This window comes from Echiichthys vipera (assembly GCF_963691815.1).
Source record: "Echiichthys vipera genome assembly, chromosome: 12".
Lineage (NCBI taxonomy): Eukaryota > Metazoa > Chordata > Actinopteri > Perciformes > Trachinidae > Echiichthys > Echiichthys vipera.
Genome location: NC_139837.1, coordinates 23,060,015 through 23,075,014, shown reverse-complemented (window position 1 = coordinate 23,075,014; position 15,000 = coordinate 23,060,015). Strand labels below are relative to the sequence as shown.

Here is a 15,000-nt window from a genome sequence, read left to right as displayed (position 1 = left end):
ATTTATTCATCATCAATATTATTGTCATTGATAATCTAAGAGAGTAACCTGTACCTGTAAGCCTTGTGTTACACACTCTAGTTCCTTAAAAATTCAGGGTTAGATCATAAAATATAGTTTTGTTTTTCTTCATTATTAATATTATTTTATTTGTTCTCTATTATGATCTTTATTATTAATGATTAATGTATGATTATTTATTTGACTCATTATTAATATTATTATTATTGAGTGAGTGTAACCTGTACCTGTCAGCCTGTGTCACGCACTCCGGGGCAGTAGGAGTCGCTCTGCACCTTAAACGTCGTTTTGCGGCCCGCCTCAAACCAGAGAAGAAGACGAAAGAAAGACGAAGAAGCTCCGGCGGCAAGCAGAGACTTCTAGAAACAACGTGCACCGGGACGGTCACCGGCAAACCAGCCTGCTCCCTGCGCACACCGCGTCCACAGTAAAACCTCCGGCTGAACATGGCTAAATGGGGAGAAGGGGACCCCCGGTGGATCGTAGAGGAGAGAGCCGACGCGACCAATGTCAACAACTGGCACTGGTGAGATTTAAAGAAAGGACACTGGACTGCTAACTGACTAGCCTGCTAATGCTAACATCACACACCGAGCTCCTCATTTATGTCAAGCTACAGCTGTTATTTGGGGATTTCTGTCACTATATGCAGATATGTCACTGCATTCAATTATTCATAGACACATCTGAGTGCAAAAATGTGTAGTTTGATTAAAAGTGTCACATTTGTGGGATTTACCCGAGCTAACCATATTAAGTTAGCTCGCCTCGTAGCTAGCTACTGTAGCTTCTAATGCATGTATGCATGGGCAGCACAATGTGTCTGTTATAACACACGCGTGTCCGTGTAATAACGTGCTGTGTAGTGTATTCATATGATTTTAGAGCTTGTCTTGATACGCTTCTATTAAAACACACGAGGGGACAGCAGGTTATCATATTCTGTAGTTACTCGATGAAACAGCTATAAATGGATCGATACCGTGGTGATCTGTCAGTTTCTATCTCGTGGTATGTGAACTAAGTAGCCGTACAGAAGTGGCCATAAACATTGGTATTGCAGCACATTTTCCATACACTGAATGCACACTGAACTGTGCTGTTTCTAGTGTTTTCTCTCAGTGGAAACCTATAGAGTGGCTCCAAGATGCAAAGGGACCCTAGATGGTATTGTGTTGTACCAAGATTAAAATCTTATAAAGGCAAGTTTATTCATATAGCACCTTTTCGACAATAAGGTAATTCAAGGTGCTTTACATAAAACTTTAAATGCATTGGAAAGAAGCATAAAATCATTTTAAATGAAATAAAACCAAGAATATCAAAGGAATAGAAGTTACAGTACAGCGTAAGGGGTTAATACAACATAATACGTTAATACAATACCTTTTGTTTAAAGGTAGGCAACGCAAATAGAAAAAGTCTTCAGTCTTGATTTCAAAGAGCTGAGAGTTGCAGCAGGCCTGCAGTTTTCTGGGAGTTTGTTCCAGATTTGTGGAGCGTAGAAACTGAGCGCTGCCTCTCCATGTTTAGTTCTGACTCTGGGGACACAGAGCAGACGATCTGAGAGGTCTGGGTGGTTCACAGCCAAGCAAAATTTCAATTAATAAAGTAAATGAGTCTGTCTTTATATCACGCAAATGTTATTACTCTATGCTATTACTGTTAAGAGTGTTTGGATAGTTTCCTTTGACTGCAAATATTAGCTGGCTGTGGATGGGAAGGATGAAAGTCTGCACCCCCTACAGCCTCCTGCCACTTATAAATTCAATTTGCTCAAAGTTGTTACCACTTGAACCACGACATCTATAATCCCGTTGGCCATTCTGCTAAATGTTTTCACCACCCTTCACTTTTCCACAGTATATCATTAGACTGTTGTGTGTTTTGTTTCTGGCTTCCAGGCAGCTGTTAGTTCTGGTTTATGTCAGCTCAGTATAAAAATAACTTAAAGCTGGCTTGAGATGGGTAATTCACTCATCACATACGACATCATGTCTGCGTGTATTTGTGTCATAATTAGCCCATATTGTCATTGTGTAGCAATGCAACAAACTACACTTTAACCTATGCAATAATGATCTTTATTGCCATTATACTCAGACACGATTAAATTAAAAAAAGATTTACACATACAAATGTAGTGACAGAGTGACTGTAATTTTGACATGTATAAATATAATAGTTCATGTCAGGCAATCTTGTAGTTGATGCTTCTTATACTACAGTGAAAATTGATAGAAACAAGCACCATGATGCATGGAAATATTAAAAAATGCCGAATGTGTTTGAAAATGATCTGCAGTGTCGTATAAACACTGCTAATGAAGTTGTGTAGGCTGTACCTTCTGCTTTTAGTTATATAATTTATAATTAATGAGCGAACATGCTTAAACATAACGTATGCACGTAAAAAAAGATTGAAGAACAGATCCTCTCGGCAGCTTGCTGTCAATGGAAAGAGCTATTTGTGCAGATTGTAAAGTACAGATTTCACTGAGTGGTTTGTAAAGATGCGTTAGTTGTTAAGTCCCTGCTGCTTTTTAGAGCAAAATGTCCACGACTGGTAAGGAGTGTGTTGTCCCTGAATGCTGAATCCATCTTTTAGATCAGTTGGTCAGCAGTACATTGATGTGCTGGTATACAAACACATGTAAACGGTATACAGTTTACAGTATGTAAACAAAGAACAGTTACACTGCTGAACATAAAACGCTGTAATTTTAAAGAAAAGAAAGATGCCGATTTGTGCCGTTAACTCGTTCTGGATGTGCTCACTCTGCAGGACTGAGCGAGATGCAACGGGCTGGTCGTCGGACAAGTTAAAATCCCTGCTCATGGGGCTGAGCGTGGAGAACGAAGAGGGCACTTGTGAGGTGACCGAAGTCAGCAAGGTGGAAGGAGAGGCCTCCATTAACAACCGCAAAGGGAAACTTATTTTCTTTTATGAATGGAACCTGAAAGCTAACTGGACCGGTGAGTAGAAGACTGAGGCTACTGTTCGTTTTGTTTGGGGGCAAATAGTTAAATATATTTGTATAAAAATGGTCATACGTCTGCTATCAGTGCTGCTGATGAATACACAGGAAACTTTACCTGTATACCACGGCGCTGGTTTCATGTAAAGCCATGGCCTCTCTCATTTTGACAGTCAAATTCTTCGTAAAATAGAAAATGACAGTTGTTAGAGAACAATCAGCTGATCAAAAATAAGTTTTTCTTTGTTATTATTCATCTCTGCTGACATCCCTATCCTCTTTATTTTCCCAGGAGAGTCGAAAGCAGGAGTTAAATACACAGGAACGATTGAAGTTCCAAACCTTTCTGACGAGAACGACATGGAGGACCTTGACGTAAGTTTCCCCAAAGAGCTTGCGTGTGAAGTTTCTTAGCGCCCAGTTGGAACTGCGCGGTGATGCCTGTCCTGTGATCTTTGTCCAGATTTCTGTATCGTTGAATAAAGATGAACCCGAAACGCCTCTGACCGGCCTGATGAGGACAAAAGGAGCTGAGAAAATCCGTGAGGCCCTGGGGAGCTACGTTGGGTTCTTAAAAACAGGTGCATGGAACCAGACTCGATCTTTAAGAACCAATCAGGATGTTAACCTTCACGTCCACGCCTCAGAACAAAGGATCAGTCTGAAATTCATTGTCACATCTTTATTTATTTACAGTGTTTACCTGTAATCTCAATGATCATAAAACATGATTTGACCTTTTAACTGATAAGTCTTGATGAGTCATTTTTAAGATTGAGGATTTGTAAAGATAAACCTGTAAAGTAAATGTAATACGTTAAAAAGAGTTATGTGAAAAATGGAGCAATAAAAGGCTAAAAACAATAACACTGCCATGAAATATAAGTTAATTTAAAACGGAAAGAACTGTTTTCTTTGGAACTGACGCAACAATTAAAATAGCCATTATTGTTAATAATGCTAACAATTTATTTGTTATTTAGGATAAACACTCAATATTTATCCAATGAACACTTTTAGAATTCAATTATTTGTGTTATTTGATGAAATTGTAATTCCTTTGTATTTGGCTGTTATTAAAGCCCTTAAAATTCAGCGTGGATGAAAAAGCACTTGGTATTAAGCTCATTTAGGTTTGTTTTTATTGCAGAGTTCACACAGGGGATGATCCTGCCTACAGCCAACGGTGTGACCAAGCTGCAGTCCTCATCACAGTCCAAAGCCAAGCAGGATAAAACTCGGGTTGGTCACTTTCATAAGTCCTCCCTAAATGATTTACTCTAACAGATCCTCCGTGATGAACCACCACAGCGGTTTCCTCGCGGCAGAGCAGCAGTGATCTTCTCTCACCAGAGTTTTTTATCTTGTGTGGAACAGATTTCCTCCTCCTCAGGCAGCACATCTGCTCCAGTCAGCACCGGCGTCAAAATCCCCACCTGTAAATTCAGCATGAGGGAAAAGTTCCTTACCTCACCGGCTGATCTCTACAGGGTCTTCCTCAACCAGGAGGTGAGCTTTACCTGTCTTCTGTATGCAACCTCGTGTTCGCTTTATACTCAGACGCAGAGGCAGAAAGCATAACTCAAGAGTCTCGACCTCAGTCGTCGCAGTGTTTATCCGCAACTGAAGCGAGTGTCTGACAGGTCCGTGAATTTCAAAGCGCCCAGCAGCAAGACAGTGAAATTATCAGTGGATTTAGTGCCTAAGTTACAGTTTTCCTCATGAGTAAACTCTGCAGCTCATCTTTTTGAAAGTTAAAGTTTCTTCTAGTCAGTCAAGTTGGTTATATGGTAAGGATGTCCTCTTACCTCTTCTTTGCTGACAGTTCCTTAGGTGTCAGCAAAGAAACGGTAGGAGGATGTCCTTATTATATAACTAACTTGTCTGACGAGAAGAAACTTTAACTTTCAAAATGGATAAAGAAGACATTCCCATGTGTTGCCTCGCAGCTGCTTGACAAAATCTCTCGGGCTCCAGACACAGCACGCTCTGCTCCGCCCCCACGTCGCAAAAATGTCAATAAACACTTATTCCGCCTTTTATTCGGCTTCAACCTCGCTGCTACGCACCCATATTTGCATTAATAAGCGCTTTAGGATGCGTTTAAGGCCCTGAGGCGCATGCCGGTCGGAGCTGGTGCAGAAGGAGGAATAGATTAATATCAGTATATCTTTTGTGACCAATATTTGTTTAAAGTTGTTGTCTTCTGTCGTCCTGCAGATGGTCCAGGCGTTCACTCACGCGCCAGCTTCAGTGGAGGGAGAGAGGGGCGGAAAGTTTCGCCTGCTAGAAGGAAATGTTTTCGGTGAATTCACAGAACTGGTAAGATTAAAAGTAATTTGGAACATATTCATGTTTTTATCAGCGGTGCAGAGTGTCGAATGTCTTATGTTTTGGTGCATGAGCATTTTGTTGTGTTGTTTTACCACATTTCCTTCAAATGAAATGGATAAATTCTCTCATTGCGATCTCTACCAGGTTCCTGATGAGAAAATAGTTATGAAGTGGAGGTATAACAACTGGCCCTGTGGTATGTTGATTTCTACTTGCATACATATTTATTTAGTGTATTTAGAAAGCTATTTTCACACAAATGTATGTGGCTGAATGCCATTAAAATATGCTTGGCTGTATAACCTTGACTCTATTCAAACACACCGAACATGATTACTTTTTTTTTTTACAGAACCAATTTATTCCGCAAAAACATCTTTTTCCCTTTATTTCCTATTTCTGGAAATTGAAAATCTTTCGTCATATTCTTATATATGAATATATATACTATCAGAAAAGTTATAGGTATATTAATTAACAAGTCTGAAAAGGGTACTTTTATTTTAAAACAAGCTCGGTGTCATGTTAGTGTGTGCAGATGAACCATGTTTGGCTTCCTTCCTTTCCACCAGCGCACACTGCTATGACACAGAGCTGGATTTAAATCAGTAAAGTCTCCCTTTAATCAACGCGCTGTAACTGCAGATTAGTGGAATAGAAATTATAAAGAAATGGACTAAATATCTGCAGAGTCATTAATCAATGGTCTGTGATTTAAAGCTAACAAAATGTGCCGGGCTTATCTTATATTTGCGGGCTGATAGTATAACTGTCCGTGCGGCTTAACGCGTGATTGTGTTCCCCCTCCACAGAGCATTACGCAACGATCACCATGACTTTCCTGGACCGGAGCAGCGAGACGGAGCTGAAGGTGGAGTGTCGAGGCGTCCCAGACAACGAGGAGGAGCGGACGAAAGAGGGCTGGAAGAGATACTACTTTGAAGCTATTAAACAGACTTTTGGCTACGGAGCGCGACTCTTCTGAAGACGGTTTACTGTACATCACGGTTTTCTTCTCTTGTTTTGACATTTTTAAAACTTCTTGTCCTGGAATCTCTATCAGACGTCCCATTGTAAAGCTCATAGCACGAGTTAAACAGAAGAGACGACGAGGCGTGGCCACTCCGTCACCCGTCTGTGTAAATGTTTTAATTTTTCAACATATTTAAATTTCTCTGCGTCAGTATTTGGGTCAGTAGTTCAAAAGGAGCGTAAATGGACTGTGCCTTTGGGACTCTGGGTGGAAAAATGGATGGAATAAAGCAAAAGGATTTTATTGAACCACTAAAGCAAATTGGCCTCCACTTCTATAAATATGTAATTAATGCGAGAGCTAAAATAAATGTTTGGTTTTATTTCAAAAAATATTATATTGCTTTGAAATTCTTTTTTTTTTTTTACTTATTTTACTCTTTTCATTGTAACCGTAGTGATAATGCATGTTTCACTTCAAACTGCCAGGCGGAAGAATGGCGACTGGATATGAACTCGTCTGACTGAGATCAGCTCGGACCTTCAGCGCAAACGTTGGTGTGAACCATTGTTTGAACATGGAAAGAGTTTCACATCTTCATGCAGCGAGCTAGCGTAGCAACTCAGTAGAGATGTTTGGCTATATTTGGTTTCAAAATGTTAGTTTTCAGTAAAAGAAATTAGTTTTCAGAACAAAAATGCATTTTATTTATTGGTCATTTCATCCTCTCACTGTGTAAGAAGAATAGTTTCTTGGAATAAACCGATCTCTGGATGCTCTTGACTTTGTTTTTATTCATGTGAGCACGTCTTTTTTTTTTTTTACCTTCACATTTCCATTCCACAGAAGTTGAAATAAACTTTTTTACAATTTGATTTCATATGCAAATGTCTTTAAAACATTAATTTACAAGTGCTTTAAAAATGAAACAGAAAGCGTTTAGGCCACTATTCAGCAAAAATAAGCACTTATTTGGGTTTTAAAGGCTAGTGCATAAAAAGGTATGAAAACAGACTTAAGCCACAGATAGATTTATATTACCATCTAAATGATACTTTCACCAGAACACAGCATCGTTTTAGCATTAATTTAACTAAAAGTGCAAAGCAAATCGCCTGAACTACAAAAAAATCATTTAAAACTGAAGCTTTTTAAGTGAATTATACTTTGGTGTAAACTAACAAACAAAAAGGGGAGCAGGCTACAAAATACCATTCATCTTTTTTTTGTTTTCAAATTATATAGAAAAACCATAACTAATAATAGCAGAATAAAATATACATAACTTCAACGTTTTCCCCCCAAAACCAAACCATTTTCATGGTTGATCGCCCACACTAACGGTGACTGGGACTAAGACTGTAAATAAAGATAAACGTTAGAGAAAATGAGGTGAGGTGCTGCTGTAAGTTCACTCAAAGGCAGATGTAGAGCTCCGACTCCTGCAGACAGAGACACTTGAGGTTAATAAAGTCGTCGTGAAGGTTTTTTAGCTTTTATAAATAATAAAGATTAAACCCTATTAATTCACATAACAGGGCCTTTCCTCTCATTCAAGAGGACTAACTTGACATATTTCCAACACCAGAGGTGAGAACCGCAGAGCAGACTAAGTAGTCTCTCAGAGTGTAATGAACACTACGGCCTCATGGGGCCACTACTGTTACTAATGCCTCTTTAGTTTGGAGTTGGATCACCAACACAAAAAGGGCTTCTTTCCCCTCTGAGTTTCTACTATTGTGTCGCGTGAAAGCACAAAATCCTGCATCAACTTTTCAAAGAAGGAGAAATATAAACGGAGTAAAAAAAATCCAGCCTGAAAGTTGTTCTTTAAAGCTGCTAAAGTGTCACTGAGCGAGAGCATCTAACCCTTTTTTCCATAGAACCAGCTCTTAAAACTAACCTGTTGTGTCTTTCTGTCTTTGTAAGAAGATCTAAAACAACTTTTGGTTTAATTGCATGAATACGTACACCGGAGCTGGAGTCGTTGTCCAGTGAGCTGAGGCCTTTCCGTGGCGCCATTTCCACCACTTCAGCTGTGTTTTTAACAGAAATGTCACGCCGACTGGTGCTGCAAAGTCAAATATACGATCAACAAAGATTATGATTATTCATTTCAGTCCTTTTCTCCAAGCAAACAATCCTCAATGTGAGGATTTGAAAATCTAATATGGTGGTTAATTGAATATGTTTTAACAGACATTTCGTGCCGATAGATCCTGGAAAGAGCATCATGTAAAATATACGTGACAGTTCAAACGATTGGTCGATTAACCAAATGGAAAATTAATTTTTTCAAGCAAAAACACCAAATATTCTCTGAGTGAAGCTTCTCAAATGTGGAGATTTGCCACGTCTCTTCGCTTGTGAGATGATTAATTGAATTTTTGAATAAAACAAGCGAAGATGTCACAAAATTTGACTGACCGAGAAAATAATGTTTACTTGATGATGAAAACAAACATTTCAAGTTTAAAAGACATTTTGTAAACACAAAGATGTTTTTCAGCTTCAGATTTAAGCAAACACGTGTTATTGTGAGCAGTTACAAATAAATATACAGCATTTAAAAGAAAAATAATGCAATTTTTACCTCACTTGCAGAGTACTTTATTGTAACGAGTCAAAACAAAGATGAACACGAGTCATCTCAGGACATCAGGTCATGCCCCTTTCCTCCCAAATAGTGTTTGAAGTTATACCTTTCAAACAATATATAACTCAATATAAAATATATAACTCATAAGAAATGTTTTTATCCAAAAGCTATAACAGTGCTGGACCCCACAAATACCTTTACCTATGATGGTACATGATGCTCAGGGTCTCTGCGGTCTACTGTTCTTTGTTTTGTCCCCTTAAGCTGCTACAGTGTGTGTGTGTGTGTGTGTGTGTGTGTGTCTGTGTGTGTGTGCGTGTGCGTGTGGGTGTGTGTGTGTCTGTGTGTGTGCGTGTGTGTGTGTGTGTGTGTGTGTCTGTGTGTGTGCGTGTGTGTGTGTGTGTGTGTGTGTCTGTTTGTGTGTTTGTGTGTGTCTGTGTCTGTGTGTGTGTGCGTGTGTGTGTCTGTGTGTGTGCGTGTGTGTGCGAGTGTGTGTGTGTCTGTGTGTGTGTGCGTGTGTGTGTGTGTGTCTGTGTGTGTGCGTGTGTGTGTGTGTGTGTGTGTGTGTGCGTGCGTGTGTGTGTGTGTGCGCGTGTCTGTGTGTGTGTGTGTCTGTTTGTGTGTGTGTGTGTGTGTGTGCGCGTGTCTGTGTGTGTGTGTGTGTGTGTCTGTTTGTGTGTGTGTGCGTGTGTGTGTGTGTCTGTGTGTGTGCGCGCGTCTGTGTGTGTGTGTGTGTCTGTTTGTGTGTGTGTGCGTGTGTGTGTGTGTCTGTGTGTGTGTGCGCGTGTCTGTGTGTGTGTGTCTGTTTGTGTGTGTGTAAGCTTGTCGTTTTAAATGTGTCTTTTAAAGGTCTAGCCAATTCTTTTTGATGCTTTTAATGTTAAATTATTTCTGCACTTTAAGGGATTGTACTGTAAATGTCGTTGCACTAGTACAATGACTTTACCTGTAGAGCGGCCACATGCTCATCATCCTTCTTTTGTCCGTCTGGCCTGCCATCGACGTGGCTCGCTCCGCCAGCTCTTTGAGGAAGTGGAAGAGCTTCTCTGACTCAATGCACTTCTTCCTACACAGCAACACAAAAACACAATAGTCAAATCTTCACATACATATTTAAAACATGTTTTATGACTGAAGTTCTGTGTCAACACTAAAGAGGCTTTGGTGTTTGTAGAGTGTTCACGCTACAAGAAACTGCCAAAGGTAAAGACGTGCAGTCTTAATTTGTTTCATTTTGGTGTGTGTGTGTGAGAAAATACCAAAGGAAAGTGTTTTTTAGGTATTCTGCAGCACCAAAGTCACAGTGTTTCTTATATTTCTCTAAATCACTATACTCTGAAGATAAGTAGCCTATATACTGTAGATACTGTATACTGTAAGTTTGGCAAACAGGCAGTGAACTGATATAGTCCTGATTTCTTCTTTACCCGTTAGCTTGATTCAGAAAGAAGAAGAAATGCGTTTGAGCTGTCAGTTGGCAAACGTATACTGTATAGACTTAAGAGATATAAGCTGGTTCATTCCTCTTTACCGTGTTTAGGGTTACGCGGGGGAACTGAAGCTATTCTCTGCTCTCTCCAAATCCACCAGACTCCATCGACAGGAGAAAACAGCTGTTTCTGGTCTACTGCTGCCTTGATCGGTTAGTTAGTTTGTGAGTTTTGTTAGTTCATAACCCTTTAAAACGCCCCAGTCACAAAATTACTACAGCAAAAACTGACAGATTGAATTTGTCTTTTAAATGCTGTATATTTATTTGTAACTGCTCACAATTACACGTGTTTGCTTAAATCTGAAGCTGAAAAACATCTTTACGTTTACAAAATGTCTTGTAAACCTGAAATGTTTGTTTTCATTATCAAGTAAACATTATTTTCTCAGTCAGTCGAATTTTGTGACATCTTTGCTTGTTTTATTCGCCCGACAAAAATGAAATTAATTATCTTACAAGATAAAGAGACGTGGCAAATCTCTACATTTGAGAAGCTTTAATCAGAGAATATTTGGTGTATTTTTGCTTAAAAAATGACCGAAACAATTCATTTTCTATTTGTTCAGTCACAAAATAACTACAACAAGAACTAACAGATCGAGGACCAGAAACTCCTGTGCTCTGGGAGGTAACGTCACTGTCTTTGTCAAAGGAGTCTGGTGGCTCAGTTCCCCACGCGTAAACTTAAACACTGCTGTCTAACGGCAAGGCAAAGCAGTGAAAATACTCTAAGTACACTCACTCACTCACTCACTCACTCACTCATCTTCAACCGCTTATTCGGGGTCGGGTCGCGGGGGCAGCAGCTTTAGCAGGGGACCCCAAACTTCCCTTTCCCGGGCCACATTAACCAGCTCTAACTGGGGGATCCTGAGGCGTTCCCAGGCCAGTGTGGAGATATAATCTCTCCACCTGGTGCTTGGTCTTCCCCGACCAAGCACCAGGTGCCTCCAAGTTGGACGTGCATTTACTTATACCAATATTATAATATTTCTAAAGGTGGGTCTTCTAAATATATTTAGCAGCTGCCAACGTCCACAGCAGGACATTTTTTAGCTTCTCCAAACTGGAGGCACGTCAACTTTCAGCTCCTGTGCACGGACTATGGATAAATACAACCGCACTCCACAATGTCAGAACTTTACGTTTACTCACATGTGAGCGAGAGACAGGACGCCGCTGCCGCTGAGCTCCACCTGAGTTAGCAGACAGATTTTAGTCAGCAGAGACTTCAGGAACATTTCCATCGCTCGAGCTGATCTCTGCAGTTCAGGATTTCACAAACATCATCAACACATCTGGACACAAACACAGACCTTTCGTCAATCCAGGACAACAGCAGGGACGTTTTATGGTGCATTTATTGAATCATTTAATGTTGCAGCCAGTGACGGATTAAGGTGGTCAGAGCCCCCCACATTATTAATTATGCTTTATCATAAAAAAAATCAGCTAGAACAGAAGAAGAGTCCGCAACTTTGAAACATCCTGTCAATTCAGGAATTTGCTTTAGTAGATCTTGTTCCCATTGTTCTTTCAGTCATTGTGATTTTATTTTTGGTGCTCCACTATCCAATTTCCTTTCTGACATTTTGACGCAATACTGTTTAGTATCAGTATCAGACAACAAAGCTGACCATATGAACCCGGCCACATGATGGCAGCTGATAGGTAAATGTGTCCCAAATTTATCCAATCAGGGCCCCGATAGGAAGCAAGTTTCTTTTAATCGTCTGGCCAATCCGGGGCCCCTGCACACCTGAGGCCCCTAGGCTGCAGCCTCGGCCAGCCTGTGCATTAATCCGCCTCTGGTTGCAGCACTTCTTTTTGGTTCATTTAACAGCAGCAGTGTTTATCGTTCCAGGATGTGGTCAGTGCAGATTTAAAGGCTTTTCCACGCTCATAATAATATACAGCAATTATGACGACAGTAACGCATACTTTGAGTTTTTAGAAAGTAGAAGATTAGATGATGTTCTTTAACTTAACCTGAAAACACTAAAAACAGCAAGACTTTCAGAAAAAATAAATGTAATTTCTCAAATATTTAAACATAAAAGGTTTTAAATTACTATCAGAAACGGACTTATCAACTTTCAGGACGATATTTTATTGGGTATTCTGTATTCAGCAGAGGTGGAAGAAGTCTTCATCTTTTATTCAGTAAAAGGAGCAAACTACAGTGTAAAAATACAAAAATATACTCATGATGCAGAATGGGCCGTTTTGTTTAAATAAAATTGATTTGATGTTGTAGATGGTAAAGGTGAAGCTCACTTTAATTATTTAATATACTGTAAAAATGCAGCAAAGTAGAAGTGTAAAGTAGCATAAAATGGAAATACAAGTACCTTAAAACTGTGCTCAAGTACAGTACCCGAGTACATTTAATACATCATCTACAGCTAAGGTCACACAGGAAGGACTACAACTCCCAGCATACCCAGGAGCTCAAGGACTATAACTCCCAGCATGCTCAGGAGCTCAACGACTACAAGTCCCAGCATGCTCAGGAGCTCAATGACTACAAGTCCCAGCATGTTAAGGAGCTCAAGGACTACAACTCCCAGCATGTTCTAAAGCTCAAGGACTACAACTCCCAGCATGTTCTAAAGCTCAAGGACTACAACTCCCAGCATGTTCTAAAGCTCAACCCAGCATGTTCTAAAGCTCAAGGACTACAACTCCCGGCATGCTCAGGAGCTCAAGGACTACAACTCCCAGCATGCTCAGGAGCTCAGTCAAGGAGGAGATGACTGCTGCATATGGAGGAAAGTTGAATTAAGAGAGGGAACACCTTCAGACCTCCGAGCAGTAACTTCTGTACATGTGGAGCACAGATCAGACCTGCACTGAAAAACACACACAGTGAGCCTGCAGTCACTGTCATCATTATCACACACACACACACACACACACACACACACACACACACACACACACACACACACACACACACATACATACATACAGATAAAAAGGATACAGATCATCACAGGAACCGCCATAGCAATTCTCCCCACCTCTGTGTTCTTCTGCATGATCTTTTTGATGCGACCCTAGAAGCAAAAACAAACAAAAATATTTCACCACTTTCAGAGACATCAAGTCAAACGGCTGCATTCAAGTGCTCCTCGTAAATCTCTGCTCCCTAAATCTGCACTACGCTTCTAAATGATAATACATAGATCCTGGACATTTTTCAATGCCTGTTGTGTTAAACTTGACATATTCATTTGGTAGAATCTGACACACTTGATTACATCCATCTGTGCGCACATCATGTGTTTACATATATAAAATACATATTGCCTGCATGAAATAATATTTAAATGCCAAAGCACTTAAATAGAATAGAAAGCACAGGAGCTAAGACCAAAAATACAGCAATTTACAGTCGAAAGTATCATGATTTATACAGAAATCTGCTTATTGTGCTCCTGATCTATGTGCTTTCGTTCATTCATTACTTTACTTTGTTAATATCCCTTCATTTTGTTCATGTTTGTTTTTATACAGGTTCAATTTGACATCTATGTCGTCCAAACATCTATCAACTGCTCTATCTGAATGTTGGCGTATAAAGCTTCAGATTTACCGTGACTTGTTTACTAAGCGGCCGTGCAGTAGATAAATAAAGTTTAAACCGGTATTATTGAAGAAAAACACGGTTCACAGTCGTGTCGTTCACGTTGACAGACCCAGATGTCCGACAACCCCTGAAAGCAGCAGGTGCTCCATGCTACATGAACGCAGCTTTTGATCTTTTAGCGTTTAACTTTATCTTTAACACACTCAAGTAAAGTTTCTACTCACAGGAGGGAACCGTACATTATATCTCATCTTCCGTCCGGGCATTTTACTCGCTTTAATCCGCGCGGTTCGGTCACATTTTTCATGTTTTTACCGCAAACCGCCGCTGAGTCCATTTGTTTACCTTCACAGGAACTTACCTGAAAAAAAAACAACAAAAAAAACCACACCTGAGGTCAACCCCGCGTGACCCCGATGATGACGTCATGAGCGCCGCAGTTTCCTTTAGTAGTTATTAATAAAAAAGATACTGTTATATAGGTCTAAAACTAACATAATAATTAAAGTGAAACGTCTAAAAGCCTTAAACTGTGGAAACATCGGATGCAGTATATGATATAAGAAATGTGTTTTTAACACTATGTGCACTGATACTGCACACATTTGGTTTTCCCCACGAATTAAGTTAAATTCACATAAAACTTTCCCAAAATAAACTCAAACATTTGACATCCCGCTGAGTTGCTCTTTATTGTGTTTTGAGGATGAATATCTTACACTTTGGGGCTGATTTCTCAACTTTTTTAACATCTCATCTCATCTCATCTCATCTTCAACCGCTTATCCGGCGTAGGGTTGCGGGGGCAGCAGCTCTAGCAGGGGACCCCAAACTTCCTTTTCCCGGGCCACATTAACCAGCTTTAACTGGGGGATCCCGAGGCGTTCCCAGGCCAGTGTGGAGATGTAATCTCTCCACCTGTTCCTGGGTCTTCCCCGAGGCCTCCTCCCAGCTGGACATGCCTGGAACACCTCCCTAGGGAGGCCCCCAGGGGGCATCCTTACTAGATGC

The 15,000-nt window shown here is 40.2% G+C and overlaps 2 protein-coding genes across 2 annotated transcripts; one reads left to right on the top strand and one right to left on the bottom strand.

Moving 5' to 3' along the window:
* Positions 1-372: 372 nt before the first annotated feature.
* Positions 373-7,080, top strand: LOC310954304 (activator of 90 kDa heat shock protein ATPase homolog 1-like). Its single transcript, XM_083923714.1, has 9 exons — positions 373-547; positions 2,807-2,997; positions 3,292-3,374; positions 3,463-3,580; positions 4,150-4,241; positions 4,377-4,508; positions 5,220-5,321; positions 5,478-5,529; positions 6,146-7,080. The coding sequence occupies exons 1-9, from the start codon at positions 468-470 to the stop codon at positions 6,316-6,318; spliced, it is 1,023 nt and encodes a 340-aa protein (XP_083779840.1). The 5' UTR covers positions 373-467; the 3' UTR covers positions 6,319-7,080.
* Positions 7,081-7,721: 641 nt separating this feature from the next.
* Positions 7,722-14,328, bottom strand: LOC310954932 (dr1-associated corepressor; the record flags this gene model as incomplete). Its single annotated transcript, XM_083924621.1, has 6 exons — positions 14,214-14,328; positions 13,384-13,456; positions 11,553-11,652; positions 9,852-9,971; positions 8,278-8,377; positions 7,722-7,748 (listed from the first exon to the last, which is right to left on the bottom strand). The coding sequence occupies exons 1-6, from the start codon at positions 14,253-14,255 to the stop codon at positions 7,722-7,724; spliced, it is 462 nt and encodes a 153-aa protein (XP_083780747.1). The 5' UTR covers positions 14,256-14,328.
* Positions 14,329-15,000: the final 672 nt, after the last annotated feature.

Excerpts from the sequence above, each read along its gene's own strand:
- LOC310954304 (XM_083923714.1), top strand. The coding sequence starts at position 468 with ATGGCTAAATGGGGAGAAGGGGACCCCCGGTGGATCGTAGAGGAGAGA. Across the intron at positions 3,375-3,462 it reads ACGACATGGAGGACCTTGAC|ATTTCTGTATCGTTGAATAA; the intron begins GTAAGTTTCCCC and ends ATCTTTGTCCAG. Across the intron at positions 3,581-4,149 it reads CGTTGGGTTCTTAAAAACAG|AGTTCACACAGGGGATGATC; the intron begins GTGCATGGAACC and ends TTTTTATTGCAG.